Source organism: Nasonia vitripennis (assembly GCF_009193385.2).
Source record: "Nasonia vitripennis strain AsymCx chromosome 1 unlocalized genomic scaffold, Nvit_psr_1.1 chr1_random0004, whole genome shotgun sequence".
In the NCBI taxonomy this organism is placed as follows: domain Eukaryota; kingdom Metazoa; phylum Arthropoda; class Insecta; order Hymenoptera; family Pteromalidae; genus Nasonia; species Nasonia vitripennis.
This window is the reverse complement of record NW_022279590.1, coordinates 496056-515678: the sequence shown is the minus strand read 5'-3', so window position 1 is coordinate 515678 and position 19623 is coordinate 496056. Positions and strand designations below refer to the sequence as shown.

General features: G+C 40.4%; 1 protein-coding gene across 38 annotated transcripts in view; it reads left to right on the top strand.

The window, feature by feature from the left end:
• Nucleotides 1–19623, top strand: part of LOC100113758 (AP-3 complex subunit mu-1) — an 835720-nt gene that overhangs the window by 615349 nt on the left and 200748 nt on the right. For all 38 annotated transcript variants that reach the window (XR_004228391.1, XR_004345113.1, XM_032601272.1 and 35 more), the window contains 2 exons: nucleotides 1390–1574; nucleotides 1638–1872. Coding sequence is in view for 36 of the 38 variants with exons in the window: in XM_032601272.1 (XP_032457163.1) it covers nucleotides 1390–1574; nucleotides 1638–1872 (420 nt within the window). In the remaining 2 variants the exon portion in view is untranslated. The remainder of the gene's footprint in view (nucleotides 1–1389; nucleotides 1575–1637; nucleotides 1873–19623) is intronic.

Here is a 19623-nt window from a genome sequence, read left to right as displayed (position 1 = left end):
TAGGATAAAGAAGGTGGAAGAAGCGGAGATGAGGGATGAGGAGGAGGAGAGAAGGGCAAGAAGGAAGAAGGAAGACTAGGGAGGAGGAAGCTACAGTGCACTATGTATAAGAAAAAAAAGAAAAAAAAGAAAAAAGATGTACGGGGAGAATTTTTTGTATACTATTGTAAATACGTTATGTATAAAAACAATAAAGCTATATAAATATATATATATATATATATATATATATATATATATATCGCTCGCGCGCGCTCGGCCGCTTTTGCCGATTTTTAGCTGCATGTTTCGACCATTCAATGCATTTTAACAAAAACTTAGAATATACATATTTTAGTATTTTACTTATACTTTTGAATGCTGTTAGAGAAAATCTGACCATTTATAGAGCAAGAAGGCTTCCGACAAAAAAATGCATAAAAAATTGAAATTGCAATTCCGCAAAATCTATTGGTCCGACAGTGCCTGCCTTATGCACACTTAAAGTTGATGTAACTATCTACGTCTGCGCCAAATTTCAGCTCTTAATCTTTATAAACTACAAAGTTACGAATTTTCGAAAGAAATGCCAGATTTTCCGGGATTTTTCTGGTTCTAATCAACCGATCGGATTGTTCGACGTCTCATTCTCTTCGTAATTTAATTTCCTACAACTTTTCTTTTTAAAAAATTCATATTAATGAAGTATTTTTCGTTTTATAAGCAAAAAACTAAAAAAAACGCGTTTTTTCACTAAATTGTTAATAACAAATTTAGTAATGCGTGTTGCGAGTTGGAAACACATCATTATACATCTACGGACTGTATTTTAAATGATGTATTTTGGTCAAAATATCTATTTTATTTTGCTCTATTGACAGGCCTATAACCACTGAGTTAACGTCTACGATGCAAGCACATACTATGCATCGTAGTACGGCTGTGCGGACTCTTATCGCTGACTCGTCTCGCATCTCGCGTTGCAGACGTGTACGTCTGTGACACTCTATAATCTGTACAACGTAACTCTATAAAAAAGATATTTTAATGTTCCATTAAGTCTTTTAACTCATTGTCAGTACTTTAATTGCGTCCTTTTTAAATTATTTTTTCGACGATCCCCTATAGAGTGTTTAATTTGTTATTTACCTTAAAACACCTGGAAAATGTAACTAATTTTTAATTTTTACTTTGTACCTAATTTACTCTGCTCTCAAACATTTACATAAGGTTATAACTCACATTGTCATGTACATTAGTATATAAATACATTATTCCAATAATGTAGAATTCAAGAGTATTATAACGATTATTATTTTACATCACTTTGTTTTATATAATATGTTTATATTTGACTTTATCGGTAACTATGTTATATATGATTAAAAGAATATATATTCTATTAAATAGTGATGTATTCATGGAAAAACACTGGAAAAGTGCTGTTGCGCGATCTCTTTGTGATTATTTTTTCGATCAACAACATAAAGCTTCAAATCCTGATGATACTCCTCCAGTTATAGCAACACCTCATCATTATCTTATTAGTATTCATCGATGTAGTATGTTCTTTGTTGCAGTCTGCATTTCTGAAGGTGAGTTACTTTAATTTTTTTAATTTATCCGTACTTTTATTTTATTTACAATTTTTCTTTCAGTGCCTACTTTGTTTGTAATTGAATTTTTACACCGAGTTGTTGATACGTTCGAAGATTATTTTGGAGAGTGTAGTGAAACAATCATAAAAGAAAATTATGTCGTTGTTTATGAACTATTGGATGAAATGTTAGATAACGGATTCCCTCTGGCAACTGAATCAAATATTTTAAAAGAACTCATTAAACCACCTACTATTTTAAGATCCATTGCCAATACTGTTACTGGAAAATCTAAGTATGAAAACAAATTTTATGTATTAAGTAATCGTTGTATAATTTGGGTTTAAAAAAGGTTCTTATAGCACATTGTGGCTTAAATCCGCGTTTAAGTCACGTCTATCCGTGACCTAAGTAGTCCATTATTGCACGGCGTTTTATCACCCTTGCTGTGCTCGGGCGCTAATATACGCCGTGAAATAATCGGCAACTTTGATCACACGTATCGTAATATACTATTTTATGCTTTTCAGCCAGATAGAAAAAATTAGTACTTAAACAGGAGTAATGTGTACAAAATAATATATTGTGTAACTAGGGAACATTTAATTTTTCTAGCGAGGATGATGTTTGAGCACAAGTGGGAGTTGATGGCATCGAAGGCCTTCAGCGCCCTCGACTCCGACTCGTGCTAAAAAAACCTCACCCGAGTCTGACATAGGTTTTATTCCCGTGTTGCACGCCGTGTTTTATCCAACAAGGGCATGAAAGGGACTTTTTTTATGCGTGAAAGTTGGGTAGGAGATCGTGGATCTCAAGTCGTGCACAAAAAATTTGAGAAATTTGAAAAAATTAAAATATTTGAGAAAATTTGGAGAGATTTGAAAAACGAGTATTAACAGAGGGGAGAATAGTACATTGCACAACAAGGGGCGAAAATGGGCATTCGCAAAAAACACATTCGCCCCTTGTTGTTCACCATGCTTTTTATAACAAGTGTATAAGGAAGACCATTTCTGTCGCCTATGAAATAGATCAAGAAAAGAGTTTTTCAAGTCGTTCACTACGGTGTGCGTGTATAGATGCATATATATATATATACATATATATAGGTCGAAATTTTGAAAATTTTGGAAATTGTTTCAAAAAATTTTAAAGATTTAAAGCTTTATTAAGGAGATGGAAAAAAGTGAATCAAGAGGATCGAAAATGTTCGTTTTCACACCTAACGACGAAAACGACCATTTTCGCTCCTCTGGATTTCCGATTCTCAAATTATTGTAGGCTCATTCTACCTTATAGTGAGCGAAAATGGATTAATTTATACATGTACTATGACCAGAGACTCTTGCTCTACATTTTGTCTGACGCTCGGAAAACCCTATTTTCGGTCCACTTTATAGGCGCCGAAAATGATCTTTTTTATGCAAGTGTTATAAAAAATGATTTTCTCCCCGCTACTCCTCAAGCGAGGAAAAAAAAATTTCTCCCCGCTAGTCAAGCGGAAAGAATAGTATATTGTACAACTAAGGGCGAAAATTGACTTTTTCTAGCGAGGGTGATGGGTGATCACGGGTGCTCAAAACATCACCTAAGAGTCTGAAAAAGCCACTCCCCCCTTGTTGCACACCGAACTTCTTATAAGTGCCCACTTATCATGCATATGAAAGGAATGGGAAATTCGTGGACTTTTCAAAGTAAAAAAAATATGTATTTTTTGGTTATTTAATTATTTATTGTTTTTTCGAAAATTTTGAAAATTTTGAAAATACTTATATAGACACACACATCCATCGGATAGGCTACAGAGTGAAAAAAAACTACTCCCTTGGGAGGAAAAAGTTTTTTCCTCCCAATGGAGTAGTTCTTTCCCGCTGCTAAGAACAACTTGATTTTCCATTTATTTGACATGCGTGGAAAGTGGCCTTTTTCGTGCACATAGCATGAAAAATTATTTCCTCCCCGCTCAAGATTCAACTTTTTCTAACACGCTTGGAATGGACGTTTTTTTACGCTACTTGATGAAAAAACGCCCATTTCATGAGCGTGTTAGGTAAAAGTTCTTTTCCTTACTCTGCAGCGACATTAAATTAAACTAAGCCGTAAATTGATCTTACCCTTGCGCAGTTGTAATCAGCAGCTGTAGTTACGTAAAATTACATTGCGTTTACCAAAGGGCCGGAGTAAATGTATAAGAAAACTGCTGATTTTTGGCTAATCTTGCGAAAAACGTGAATTACTCTTCAACTAGGCAGTGGAACGACATGAGCCTTGCGCGGTTGTATTAAGGAGCTCGAGTTGCGTAAGATAGCATTGCATTTACCGTTCGATTAGAGTAAATTAGCATAGAAAGCTGCTGATTTTTGGCTGATCTTGCGAAAAACGTAAATTTCACTAAAACTAGGCCGTAAATTGATTTTACCCTTGCGTGGTTGTAATCAGCAGCTTGAGTTACGTAATAGTATATTACGATACTAGTAGCATAAGTCGTACTGTACGGCACGGCGTATATAAGCGCCCGAGCGTAGCAAGTGTGCTTAACGCCGAGCCATGAAGATCGACTTATGGCGCGTGTATTGTGCGATATTTTATAGCACTAACTAGCATAAATCCGCTGTCACGCCTATCCGTGGCATCAGCAGTCCTCTTTCGCACCGTAAGGTTAGCGAAATGCACAGCGCAATAAAGAACTACTTATACCATGGATAGGCGTGACATAAATGCGGATTTATTCCACGCAGTGCAATAAAATTATATGGCGATTACCGTCATGCTAGAGCAAATAAACATAGAAAACTGCTGATTTTTCCCTTTGACTTCTGCGTACGTCGTGTTTTGCCCCACTTTCACTAGAATCCCTTCAGGGTGCTTGTTTTTGTTGGGCCTGGCTTTCGCCGGTGGCTCTGGTGCATTGTAAGGGGCTCTCGGGGCGAGGGTCTCACGTTGCATCACCGCTTTCTCCTGTCGTCGTCTCTTCCTGTCATGTTTTCCTTCGCTCTTCTCTTCTGAGCTGTTAGTGAGACTTCCTCTTGGCCTCTTGCTTCCGACACTGGCAAGTACCGCATCTTTGAGAAGACGTCCTCGCGCGCCTCTCCTTGCATTCTCTCGTGTTACGTGCCACATTTGGTAATAGTGCACGTCACCTTCAAAGCGTGCATCTTTATTATTTCCTTCCTCGTGCTTTTTCCTTAACTGCATCAGTAGAACTTTAAGTTGTTAAGCACGTTCTGTGGTTCGTTTCACGTCCTTTGGTGCTGACTGACAGTCCTCGATAAGCTCATATACTTTCTTTTCTTACTTTGTTATATAGTCCTCTTCTTCTTTGCAAACTTCTATGGCTTCTTGCCGAGCTTTTCTGTAGTCTGCTATTTGTGCCATTGACGAGGTGCTGTCCATGCTCCTAGCACTGGAAATGCTCGCTAAACTCTCCATACTGGTCGTTATTGATCCCAGAGATTCTCGTCCCAGGCGAAGCTCCTGCACCTTTAAGAAGGACGTACTTTTTTCTTCTATCTTTCCTAGCTTTTTCATCGCGTTCACGAGGCCCATCTTTATCGGACCATGCACGTTACGCCTGCCCTCTGCGTACTCGATTGTTCCGGTGATTATACTCTTCAAAAACTTGAGGTTTTCTCTTTGGCTTTTTTCCACAACCTTGTGAGTTTTGCCCGCCCTCAAATCCATGGAGCCTGCGCCGGCCTCCAGGGCTTTCACCCGATCGGAACCGTCGGCGGGATTTGGCTCTGTGGCCTTACCCGCTTGAGGATATGTTGTTTTTAACTCACTTATCATGTTTGATTTTTTTTTAGGGTTTCTTCCCTTATCCTGTATCCTAGGAAGGAGCCCTTTAACAAGGTGCTAGCATCCGGGCCAGATGTATCTTGGTTATTTTAACAAGGTTGATACTCCTACCCCTCCTACCTTGCCGCTTGCACTACAGGGCCCCGGGCTTGGGACCGGTGTAGCGGAGTTGCAGTGTGTGTATGTGTGTCTATGTGTGTGTATGTATGTGTCTTCATCAGTAAACCTTAAAATATCAGCGAGTGCCTTAAGTGAAAAGAAAAGTGTTTCGCTTTTAGTGATGTTTGTTTCTTTCATTCTTCTATCACGTGCTTCAGTAACTCCTCTTCTATCCCGCATATCCTGCATTTCCTATTCTCTTCTTTTCTCCAATACTTGATTCTCCTTGTCTCATTTGCCCAACCTGAATCCCGCTGTTATTCCGAGTGCCCCTTTCCTTTGCTTTTCTGTTTCCAAAAGATATTCCGGCGTTTCTCCATAACGCTTCCTAAACCCGTGTTCGATGTGTCGCAATGCAAAATAAAATCTGCGTTAGAATCCGGTCTGTGTTTAAAAGAGGTGCCTCGATAAGAGCTTTCTTTATTATTTGAAACGCGTTTTTGTGCTCCTCTTTCCATGCGAATTTGACCTCTTTTTGTGTCAGTTTTGTAAGCGGATCTGCTATTGATGCGAAATCTCTAATAAATTTTCTGTACCACGAGGCCATTCCGAGGAAACTGCGCAGCTGTCGTAGAGTTCTTGGACTCGGGTAATTTAAAACTGCTTTGGTTTTGTCGGGGTCTATCATAAGCCTTTTCTCATTAACTAGAAAACCTAGGAATTTTACTTCTTTACAACCGAATTGGCTTTTATCGCGGTTTATTGTTAATCCGGCGCCCGTAATACGGTTTATTAATTTCCGTAGCATTCGCAGATGCTCTTCGAACGTTTCTGTTGCGAGTACAATATTATCTAGATAATTATACGCGTATGGTTCGAGGTCGCCGATTAACTTTTAGCAGTCTCTGGAATGTCGCTCCGCTCCCGCTCAGCCCCATGGGTAAACGCGTATATTGCCATAATCCGCGGCCCGGTATCGTAAACGCCGTAATTTCTTTCGACGCTTCCGTCAGTCGTATTTGGTGATACGCATTGCTTAAGTCGATCGTAATTATGTACTTTGCGCGTTTTAATTTATTTTAAATGATATCCGTATATGGTAATGGATACGCATCTTTTTTTGACAAACTATTCGCGACCTGCATATTTACGCACACTAGGAATGAAGGCGCGCTTCGCGCGCTCCTTATTCTATCTATGTCTAATAACCCTGGTAGAAAAAACAACATAAGTTTTGGGTACACTAATTTCTGCTAATATTTTTACCATATTACCTACCATATGTTACCATATTCTGTAATACTTTTAATATAAATATATTAACAACGCCCAAAGTCGTTGTCGTTAAGGTCTGAGAAGTGAATTTGAAGAAAAGTTCAGTAGAAGAGTCAGTGAGTATAAGCCTATTATTACAACCCTATTCATTTGCATTGTAAAAAAGCTAGGCAATTGAAATTTTACACAGATACTTGATATGCTACCTATAAAAACATGTAATCCAGATGATTTTAATTTAACTGTTTTCATTCATATTTTCACATTGAGGCACATGTGAATTTTTTAATTTGGCGGGTCACATTTTGCTTATAGGCAATTACGCAGTAAATACTATCTCTAGCACATTGTATTTTTGGTTTTCAGTGTATTTTTACATGAAGAAAGTGATAAATATTTTGCCTTTCTTGTCAAGACATTAATAAGAATTTTAACTCTTAACAGTCGTGAGAGATTTTGAGATCGATGCCTATTTCTCTATTTTTGCATTTGCTCTCATTCGAAAACTAACGGGTCTAGAGAGCACATATTTTACATATAGATTTATTTTGTGTCAATGAAACAATATACAAAGTTCAATTAACCTTAACTGAAATACTTTTTATTTCGATTCCGACACTGATGTGAATAACTTATACGACTAAATAATTATCATGGGTGTTGAAGTCGAAATCAAAAGTATTTCAGTTAAGGTCAATTCAACTTTAAATATTTTCACAACCAAAACAGAAATATATATGCAAAAAATGAGCTCTCTAGAAATTAGTTTTTAAATGAGAGCAAATGCAATGCAATGGAAAAATCTCAAAATCTCTCACAACTATTAAAAGTAAATATTCTCATTAATGCCTTAACAAAAAAGCCAAAATATTTATCATTTTCTCCAGGTAAAAATACACTGGAAACCGGAAATACAATGTGCTAGAGATAGTAGTTACTGCGTGACTGTCTATAAGCAAAATGTGAGCCGCTAAATTAAAAAATTCACATTGCCGTTGGTGTGAAAATATGAATGAAAACAATTCAATTATCTAGATTACATATTTTAAAATTTAAAGGGCATTGTAGTGATAAACTCAAATTCACTGACTCGGATACTGAACTTTTCTTTAAATTCACTTCTTAAACCTCACCGTGGGCGACTTTGGGCACGGAGACACAATATATCTTTATACTTTTTATTCTTTTAATTGCACTTCTCACTTATATTTAAAAAAAAACTAAATAACATACACACACACACACATTATTACCTACTTCAAATAGGGTTAGGGTGACACTTTTCAATGCACATATTTCAATACTACACTTTTGGTAATGATTAATTTATCAAGATTTCTTGTTGGTAATATTGCATATATTTTTTTCTGAATCCGCTATTCAGATTTCATACTATTTAACCTCATTTCATTTTATTTTAAACACCTGAAAAATTTCTACCAGGGTTATGACTGTTATGAGGGTTATGAATTTAAAGCGTGCGGGTTCTCATCTGTTACCTAGGCAACCGACCATAGCAACCAATCAGAATCACGTATTAAAGGCTTCACAACCAAGTCCATCATTTTTTTAAGAGAGGATTCTAAACGAACCGTTGCTCTTTTTTACCATGACTATCGGGCTGTTTCATGCGCTGTGCGACTTTTGTCTGACATTATTTTTTGCATTTTATCCGAAATTGGGTGATATCTCTGCTTAACTGGTTTCGCGTTAGATAATAATTGTATTTCGAGTTCAACGAGGTCAGTTGCTTTTAGGATTTTATTGTGTTGTCCGTCGCGCAGCAGTAACTCGTCTATCAGATTATTGATTTGCTGTTGCTCGTTAGCCGATATTGGATAATCCGCAACTAGCAACATTTATCGGACTGTCGCATGTATCGATTGACCACACTTCAAAAGTAATTTCTTTCTTGTCTTTTCGGTCTGGGAGTTTGAATGTATCGCGTCGTGCATCTATTTTCATACTGAATAAGCGTACTAAATCCATACCCAGAATGAAATCGGTCGGTATTCCGGGAATAACGAGAATTTGCACTCTTTTGCTCACTCCCGCTATTTCCAACGGTACAGTAATTTCTCCGTCAATTGGCTCAGGAGAGCAGTTCGCCATTACGGCATTTTTATAAATCGTCGGTTTAATTTCCGCGCCTAACTTTCGCGCTATTTCTTTTCCGTATTTCCTACCATCGTACGTGATGCTCCTAAGTCGACTAAGGCTTTGAATTCCGTGTTGCCGACTCTTATTTTTAGCCAATATCGCGGATGTTCTACTGGTTTTCCCGCGTCCGGTACTGACAGTGGCTCCTGCGAGTTAATGCTGGGCTGCCTGGTATCGCCGTTTTTTAATTTTCCCTTTCGTGTTTTTGAGACCTTACACTTTTTGACTAGCATAGTGGTCTCACTTACGCTGCCCACTATTCGTTTCCCATCTCTTCGGTTTCTATCGTGTTCGTAGGTGGTCCGCGGTTCTGATTCGGATTGGGGTTCGCGTTATTTCCGCTGTAGCCGCGCGCAAGAGAGAGAGAGAGTAACAGGTGCGCTATGCTCCGACACTTACAGGACAATCGATGCGCTGTAGGTCTCTACTGCGTCGTTGAAGTCGGCCGTACGCTGCTCCAGGAGTCCGTCGAGCTGATTGTGCCCTGTTTCCTCTTGCCCTCACGTGCCCAGGAGATTCTGTCTGTGGCTGCGCCTTTCTCTCCGATCGGGCTGATGCTCGCCCTGGTCGATCGGGATCGCCGTGTTGAAGTCCCGCTCCGTCCGCTACTCGCCTCGTCGAGAGCGCCGGGCATTTCTTGCTGCTACCGCAGCTATCGGAAGAGTGACCAGGCTCGGTTTCGCTGCCTTGTATTTCGGCTCCCCTCTCTTGGCCCATCGAGATAAGCTGGTGTCTCTTTCTCGGCGGCTAGGCGCCGTTTCGGGTATAGCGCTGGCTCTTGTGTCGCGCTGTACTCGCTTTCTCTCTCTCTCTCTCTCTCTCTCTCTCTCTCTCTCTCTCTCTCTCTCTCTCTCTCTCTCTCTCTCTCTCTCTCTCTCTCTCGAGCGCTGGCTTAATTCCTCGCGCAGAAGGTGTCGAGGTGTGCGCCCGCACCACTCACAGGTACACTCGTGCAACGTTGCAGTATCGCGAACAGTTACAGAAAACATGTTCCACATCATTGTTAGCGTCTAAACAAATTGTACATTTTAGATGATCCTCTATTTTGAATCTGTGTGGATACACCCGAAAACATCCATGCCCCGTCAAAAACTATGTCAGGTAGTAATATACTTCCCCATGCCCTCTTTGCATCCAGTCCTCTATTTTTAGAATGAGGTGAACTGTCCATAGCCCCTTATCACTGAAATCTTATCTTTTTTGCCACTTATTCGTTGTCTGTTTTCTTGCGGAGTCCCGAATTCCATTTTGCGTGTTGTCGTTAATTTATCTCTTTGCCTCGAATATGTCCTTCCTCTCCATTGCTTAATGGTCAGTAGGTGGTATTCTTGTACTATCTCTTGTAATATTCATCTTTTATCTACATCAATTGGATCAAATCTAATTCACCTCCAATTTCTTTGTCAATTAGGTCAAAGATCTTACTTGGTAAATACGCGTCTGTTAAAGTAGTTTTTACTTTTTTCCATTTATTGCTAAAATCTACAATTTCCTTAACGAATAAATCTCTGGATACCTGTGGATAATTATCAATTATTTTCAAATATATATATATATATATATATATATATATATATATATATATATACACATGGCGATAAACACAATATAAGTGGCTTGCTGTTGTCAGCCACAGCAGGTCAGCCAGCAACTCTACCGTTCAGTGGCTTACAAGCTACAGGCTGTGCAATAATATATTGTGATGATGCGTGTGCTTTTAAAAAAAAAGAGTGATAAGAAAGTAACAGGATTACAAGAAAGAGAAGGTTTAGTCAGAAGAGAGGTAAAAGGAAGTAGGAGAAAAAACTCTAAAAATTTAGTGTAGGCATGATGTAGAGTTTAAGTGAAAAAAGTTAGTCAAGCAAGTATGGCATGTAATATGAGGTTTTTTCAAAAATTAAGGCTAGACGTAGTGTAGAATATAGTATATTCAATATATATAGTGAGTTTGAGTGCAAAAAGTTCGTTCAAGAAAGTATGAAGTGTAATATACAATTATTTTGAAAATTTAGTCTAGGCGTTCTGCAGAATATCGTATATTCATTATATATAGTGAGTTTGAGTGAAAAAAGTTGATTCAATCAAGTATGACATGTAATATAAGAATCTTTTAAAAATTTAAGCTAGGCGTGGTGTAGAATATAGTATATTCTATATATATATAAGTAGTAAGAAGGGCGATATAGCGAGACCGGCGTTATTGATTTTCCCCCTCCCCTCGGCTTCGGGACCTAGGCCGGTATAGCGTACATCCCCCTCTATCTCGCGGTATGTTTGATCTGCGCCCGAATATAAGATAGTCGTTCGTCATGGCGGAGCATTTTCTTGTGTACACGCAGACTATCAGTGTGCTGATTATGCATCAAACCTTCATCTATGCGCAGAATATCTTGAAATATCTGCAATTCTTGGGGCTGCTCCTGCTGTTGTTGCTTCGGCTGCTGCTGTTGCTCCTGCTGCTGCTCTGCTTCACAATCAGTCGGTGGAATCAGGGCGAGTATTTCGGCAGTCATGAGGCCAAACATTTCTTCGTCATACGCTGCGAGATCGACGTCGGCACTATCACTGTTTACTTCGTTGATGACGTTACTGGCAGGTATCGCGGGCACGGATTCACGACACTCGTTAGCAGGTGACGATATATCCATGGGCTCACCCTGGGCTGGTACTTCGAATAATTCTTGGAACAAATTATCGCCAATTTGCTCAGACCATACATTAGACACTGCACTAGTGGGATCATTACCGAACGCTGAACAGTCGCTGTCGGCCACTTCACTCGCGGCGTTACTAGGAGAATTTTTCACTTCTTCGCACTGATCGCCTATCGCTTCGGTCAACACCCGTATCATATCCGGGTCGAAATACGCAGCACATATTTCACGCTCTGGCACATCACTAGTCGTAATAGTCGCAGCAGGCTCTGTTGCAGTCCTGGACTGCAATTCGTGCAGAATGGTGTCTAACTCTTCCGGGTCGTACTGGGCGTCCGTCATAGCGCACACTTGATCGATTAAACTGTTGTCGAAAGAGGCCATTTCTACTTTTTTTCTAAGCTTTGAACGTGGAACTACGTGTCGAACTATATGGTTCGGAGAAAAGTTTTTGACTGAATTAGCAGAATAACTTTATCTCCGAGAAGCTGTGTGCTTTGGAAAAAAACGGTGGGTCTAAATAATATCGTCGTTATCCTGGCGAAGGGACATCTGTATATTTTTGTATACTCAAGGTGTGCGGCTGCTGAGGTGGTAATATGCTGTTTAAGCCCACGCTAGGATGTTCGTGTTTCCCGAAACATCTTTCACGGAATGTATACAAATGCCTTAACGAATGATTATCTATAGGGACCGGCATATGTACGTTACAACCGCATATCGATGGCGGACGACGTCCGCCGTGTATGAGTATACAAGGGGGTAGTGGCGCAATGGCGCTAGCATTGCAGCTGAACGAGTTCTGTATACGCGTGGTGATTTCGGCGGGGGTGTTACAGAAATCCGTTATTTTAATCGTTTTCCCTATTAGACATAAAAGGCGAAGCATAACGAGAAGTGTGTGTCCCTTTCATGAGTGTTGTGCACGGAAAAGACCTCTTTCATTTACCGTTCATAATGGAAAAGTCTACTAAAAATAAGTTTCGCGGTATTAGTATACGTGTAGTGGATTTGTTGCGGTTAGCTACAGTAGCAGCAGCGACAGCCTCTACAAACAATGCTCAGCGCGCAGCAATACAAAACTTTTACTCGCGGCCCATCCCAGAGGCCGAGCATTCTGATCATCAGATCGTCGATCGCGCCCGAATGACGTATCATCGGTACGATGAAAGAGATGCTTTTGACAATAGAATAAATGAGCGTAAGTTTAATCTTTATTTCTGATAATTTATAGTTTGAGTAAATTTTTAGCTTACATTTTTTTTTCATTTTTTTTTTTTTTTTTAAAGAAAAGTTATAAGATGAATCGAAAATGGCACCGATTCCATAGAGCGGTTCAACGCGCCAAATTTAGAGGTTTATATTGATCTATATACAAAGTGCGTAGAGCCCAAGAGATTCGATGGTTGTATACACAGGCCGAAGACGAAAATTCTCCTCTGTATACGGCACCGGACATCGTAGATTTACTGGACCGTGTTCATGAAAGTTTTAATGGGCCGCCAGAAGAATGAATTCAAAAGAAAACATTTATTACTTCGCGCATGTGTGTTTTTAAAAATAAATAAAAATAATGGCTATATAAAATAATAGACTTGTTTTTTTTTTTTTTTTTTTAAGCTATTATTGCAGCAGCCGGTAGTGCCTCGATATCGCCGGAGTTTCAAATGCAGAACCATGTCGACGATTTCGACTAATCCGAAAGTGTCATAAATACTGCTGTAAACACGCCAACACAGATAGGCGGTGAATCACCCGAAGCAGCAGCGGCAGCAGATATTGCAGCTGCAGCAGCAGCAGCCGTAGCAGCAGCGGCACCCGTAGTAGCAGCAGCAGCAGCCGGAGTAGTAGTGGTGAGCGTAGTATACATAGCGACAGTATTGTGCATCGTGAGAAATTTCCCTACGGCCAGTTGCAAATTTTTTCGTGGATGATTTATGGATGCTTGTCAGCGGAGTAACGCAGAGCAATGAAAATTTCGAAATAGACGATAATTTTTCTATTGAAGCTACGTACGTGAAGGTGCCGCTTGGGGCTGGACGAAAGAAAAATTTTGGCATAAATATACTGGGTCAACGGTCTTTAATTTCCGTCATTCGAAACTCTGATAATTTGTGCTCGCCGCGAGCATTAGTTGTTGGTAAGGCTTTTGTTAACTTAAAAGAAGACGCGACTGACACGACGAAAAAAGCATGGACTGTAATACGTGACAGACGTCGCGCTTTACCAAAGGAGCGCGCGTTAGAGTTAACTGCTGCAGCTGGCGTTACAATACCGCCGGCTGGGTGTGGGTTTCGCGAAATTCAAAAATTTCAATACTATTATGCGCGAAAGAATATAGCGATAGTCGTGTACGATAGTCAAACTTTTGGTTCTGGGGAGGCTCCTTTTTCGACGGTCGCCTTATGTTATACAATCTTCTATCACCGAAAGTTGTTAATATTTGTTGTTGTTAATAATGCCCGCGTTGTTTTGTTACACCTAGTTGTAGCAAAGATGACATTCAGCTGATTAAGTGCATCGACTGCTTTAGAAGTTTTTTCGGAAACAGTTGTTTTCAGAATCATAAAACGGTGGAGTCGTATAAAAAGCGAAATAAGAAAATTTGCGATTTGTTGAAAATATGTCAAACATGTCAGAAACGCGTACACATACATCGTGGAAAGCATGAATGTGATATTTTATTTTGTAAAATTTGTCGGACTTTTGTAAAAGAATCTAAAAAGTACCTTTACGTGTTTTACGATTTTGGAACACAACAAGATACGCTGTATAAAATGCGAGCGGATACGTGTTTGCATACTCCAAATCTGCGTTGTTCAACATTTGTGTACGGACAGTCTGACACGCGCCGATGATATGAAAATACGCTGCGACACCTGCGGTATACGCGAGCACATCTTTCGAGAAAACGCCATAAAGCATTTCATTGAATTATACGTTCGTGAAAAATCGGTGTTTGAGCGTATTATATGCATCGCGCATAATGCTAGTGATTTCGATGCCCAGTTTATTTTGAAGTATTTAGTCGAAGAGTGTGAAAATGCCAATCCTCGTGTCGTGCTCAATGGAAAAAATATCGTTTTGCTACAATATGGCCGTACCAAATTTATTGACAGTCTAAATTATTTTTACATGCGCTTAAGTTTATTGCCCGAAACTTTTGGTCTGCCACCGTGCGCGAAAAAGGGCTATTCCCCGCATTTGTTTAATATCCCCGAGAATGGAAATTATCATCCTCTAATGAGTCGAATAACTTTAAATCCGCGAAATGCATTTTTTGGAGGGCGAACAGAAAACATCATACCTTTTTACAAAGTCAAAGACGTCGAGAAAATCAAATATACAGACATTTGTTCGCTGTACCCGTACATCTGTAAGCGTGGAAAATTCCCAATCGGTCATCCGCGTATTTCCGCAGGTGAAGAATGTCGCGAATTGATTGGCGATGATTACAACAATCTTGACGGTGTCGAGGGCTTGGTCAAGTGCAGAGTTTTACCGCCGCGAAATTTGTATATGCCGCTGCTGCCTGTTAAAATGCACGGTCGCCTCCTCTTTGCGCTATGTCGCTCTTGTTGCGCCGAGGCGCGCACCGAAGATTGTCATCACGAGCAAATAGCGGATCGTGAGTTTACCGGTACTTGGGTGGCGGACAAGCTGCGCAAAGCCGTTGAGCTCGGTTATCATATAAGCGAGATATACATCATTTGGCAGTACGACACGACGTACTGCCATTCGATGGTACGAAAGGTAGGCTCTTTGCGCAGTATGTAAATCTATTTTTGAAGATAAAACAAGAAGCCTCCGACTGGCCCAGCTGGTGTATCAACGAAAATGCGAAAGCGCGACATTTAGCCGAGTACGAGCGCGATGAGGGTATAGTTCTAGATCGTGAAAAAATTAAGAAAAATCCTGGATTACGGGCTGTTGCCAAAGTTTGTTTAAATAGCTTATGGGGTAAATTCGGTCAGCGCACAAATATGAAACAAACCACTGTTGTCAAGTCACGCGAAAATTTGTTGAAGCTTTTATTTACTACCGATAAGGAGGTTTTCGGCATCTTACCTATCAATGATGATATTCTGCATGTAAATTGGCAATTCAGAGAAGAAGCTGTAACATCGACACCGTATACGAATGTCGTCATAGCAGCGTACACAACGGCGCAGGCACGCCTCGAACTGTATGGTTACTTGGAAAAACTCGGATCGCGCCTACTATACTGTGATACAGACTCGTGCATTTTTGTGAAAAATGAAAATGACCCGGCCGAATATGAGCCGCACAATAGGTAATCTCTTAGGTGCTATGACGGATGAGTTAAGAAGTTATGGCGAGGGTACGTACATAGAAACCATGATGTCTGCAGCGCCGAAATTTTACGCTTTTCGGGCAATCACACCGGGCAACTGTGCCACTATAGAATGTTGTAAAGTCAAAGGTATACGTCTAAATTAAAATAATTTTTTAAAGATAAATTTTGACAGCATAAAATCTCTAATTGACGATGAATTTGGTGAAAATGCCGACAAACGCGACAACGACAATGACGATCGCGATACCGTCAAGGACAAGCGTACACTTAAGGTACTTTTCAACAATCAGGCGCACACTTACTCACGAGGTTGTGACTCGTTCAAAACTTGTAGCGTTGTTCTTAAAAAAAGACGATATGTGTCGAAAAACTGTTCTCTTCCTTTTGGTTATAAAAAATAACTAATCCATTGTAAAATATGTCTACATCTCAATAAATATGATTGAAAATAAAAGAAAAACCTTACCTTGATGTATTCTTATCTACACTGTAAAAGTAAAAAAATAAATATATTTACCATTACCCATCACTCCAAAAATCAGCTTATTACCGCGGCGGCCGATCATCAGCTGATCACACCGCGTGTAATAGGCTAGAAAGGAGCGGTCGGGTCGTTTCAGCTTATCTTGCGCCCACCCGCCCGGGAAAACAGCTGATAACGAGGCACGCTATGAGCTGACTGTGACGTGCCTCGACCGCGCCGTCACCGCGCCTTCCGCCGTGGGGATCGTCGACAATAAAACAGGTGGGCGGTTGTTTGTTTTTGTCAGTGACGAAGATGGATATTCGTTGGAAGCATCCGTTCACATGCATCATATCAGGCCCAACGATGTGTGAAAAAACCGTATTCGTAAAACGGTTTCTCGCTAATCTGCCTGAAATGTGCAACGTGCGCTTTGATCGCGTCTTATTTTACTATGGCGAATGGCAAGATACGTATAGGAACGAATTCAAAATACCCGGTAATTAATGTAATAAATGAATATAGAGTTTCGGGGAGGATTGCCACAGCCAAGCGACTATTCCAACGATAACGATAAGAAAAAATTGCTAATTTTAAACGACTTGATGCATGAATCTTCTAACAGTGTAGTACTCGATTTATTTGTACGTGGCTGTCATCACGAAAACATATCCACTATATATCTATGTCAGAATCTTTTTTACAAAGGTGCAAATCAGCGTGATTTGTCTCTCAATTCGAATGACATCGTTCTGTTCAAGAATCCTCGCGTCCGTGCGCAAATCCAGTACCTAGCGCGACAAGTTTATCCCGAAGACTCGAAATTTCTGCAAGAGGCCTACATGGATGCATGTAGTCGCCCCCATGGTTATCTACTCTTGGATCTAAAACAGGATACGCCGGACGACTTTCGATTTCGAACATGTGTTTTTCCTGACGATCAGCTGCAATACGCGTACGTGCCTCGTCGTGGGAAACCGACTCGACGATAGATGCAGTGTGCGATACACAACATTATTTAATGTGCCGATTGTAACGAGACTAAAGCAGTCTCTCTGTGACGATGGCCGTACGAACATCCTGCAACAGCAGCACCGATCCACGTATTGTTTGTGGTAAACATTTTTCAAAAAAACACGTTGCACTTTTGAACGCCCTCAGTCACGCCAACGCAAAACAGCGCGATGCCTTGATACGGACCGCTGATAAACAGCTCATCAAGTGTATCTGAGAGTGCGCGCTCAACGTCTTACACGGAATAGTCGAGATCAAGGAGTGCGAAAAACATCGTCTAAAAAAGCACAAATGCGTCTTGAGAAAATTGATCGAACCACCAACCGCCGCTCAGGGTAAGGTAGCCGCAACAGCTACCGCCGCCGCCACCGCTGGTACTTGGAAACGTCGAAAATACATTATAATTCAGAGCGGTGGTTTTTTCTTACCACTGCTTCTCGAACCGCTCATCAGCACGATTTATTCAAAAATTTTACACTAACATGGAGCACGCCAGAAAAATGATTGTTGTACCGGAGACGATGGCCGAGCGTTTACAAAACACCGCCCAGCTTAGCAGCAGCAGCAGCAGCACGCGATACCAGCATCACCAACAACAGAGGGCAGTGTACAAACGCCTGGGGATAACTTATTACGACTAGACGCGGAAATGCATGAGATTCTTAATTCAAAAAATTTATTAGTGAAGAAGAAAAGTGTAAAATATACTTGCAAGCACTGCGACGATTTCTGTTCTTCAAGGAAAGCGAACAACTCGAAGAGCCTCGCGATGAGAATCTCGCGACACAGCTGTCGGAAGAAACTATTATCGAAAGTGTGCCAAAAGTTCATCAGAAAAAAGCACGCTTGCTGCTTAAACACTGGCAGGCTAACGAGTCCGATCGGCTCAAATGGAACAACACGGGTGTCAATCGAATATAGCAGACTTACTGAGCGATATATTGATAAAGCCAAAAAAAGATGCCCAGTACGAGCCGCACGTTGGACAATTTCAATTTGCAAAGATTATCGCCAGCTCCGAAACGCCAAATGAATTCGTCGCACGTTTCAAAAATGATTTGACAAATATCGGCTCGAATAAAGGTGGCGAAACGCAAAAGTACGGATACAGTAGCCACGTCACCGCCGCCGAGTAAATTCAGACACGAGCCGCGGCCGCCAAGACGATTGGCTCGTGAAAAAAGATGGTTAAATCTGCCGGTATGAAGTTTGAGAAACAGTATTATGATCCCGGACACGAGGCCGGTTACGCCGGTGCTTGAAATCTCCTCCGTGTCAATACTCGAGGCAAATCTTTAACCGACGACTGGCTGAGCAACCAGGACACGTACACACTTCATCATCCGATACGCAACAAATTTTCAAGATTGCACTATAACGTCACCAAGATTGACGACGTTTGGGAGGCAGATTTGTGTCAATTAACCGCGATCAAAGAAGCGAATGACGGATTCTGTTACATACTCGTCGTCATAGATGTTCATTGATGACGCCAGCATCAATAGTGTGTAACACCGATAATCACACTAAACCAGGAATACACTGGGTAGCTATTTACATTGACAAAAATAGATTGGGCATGTATTTCGACCGTTATGGCCTGCTACCGGTATCAAGACATCATATAGAACGCCTACGTAAGAACTGTAAATATTTTCGCTGGAATACAAAAACTCTTCAAAGCATCGACTCGATTTGCTGAGGACAATACACTATTATGTTTTGATATCACATGTGTTGCGGTACGAGACTCGGGATATTTTGCCGCTTATTCTCACAAGACACTGGGCAAAACGATACCCTTGTCGTTAAATTTTATAAAAAGATTAGCAATAAACTTAAATATAAAAAATATAAACGAGCGTCTACATTTGCCGATGAGCGTTCTCTAGGCTCAGAACCATGTTATCAAGCGTGTACCTCTAGATTAAGATGTGTTTGATGTAGTTGTAATCTTGAATAAAGAAAAATATTAAACGTAATATAAATATGTTCTCATTCTACCTACGCACATGTATTCCTTTATTAATCAATCAGTAACGAATTTTTCTTTTCTAAACAAACGGATGTCGTCCGTCGTATTTTTCTCTGATGAAAGATTTATTATTTATTTTTAACGGCCAATTTGTAACGTCCTTACGCCGTATTTTCAACAACCGTATAACTGTTGGACTACGAAAGGGTAGTGGGGGAAATTGTATTAAAGAGACGACGCCGGGCGCGAGGTTTCATAGTAGCATCGAGACTCTCTGACTGTGCACTTGT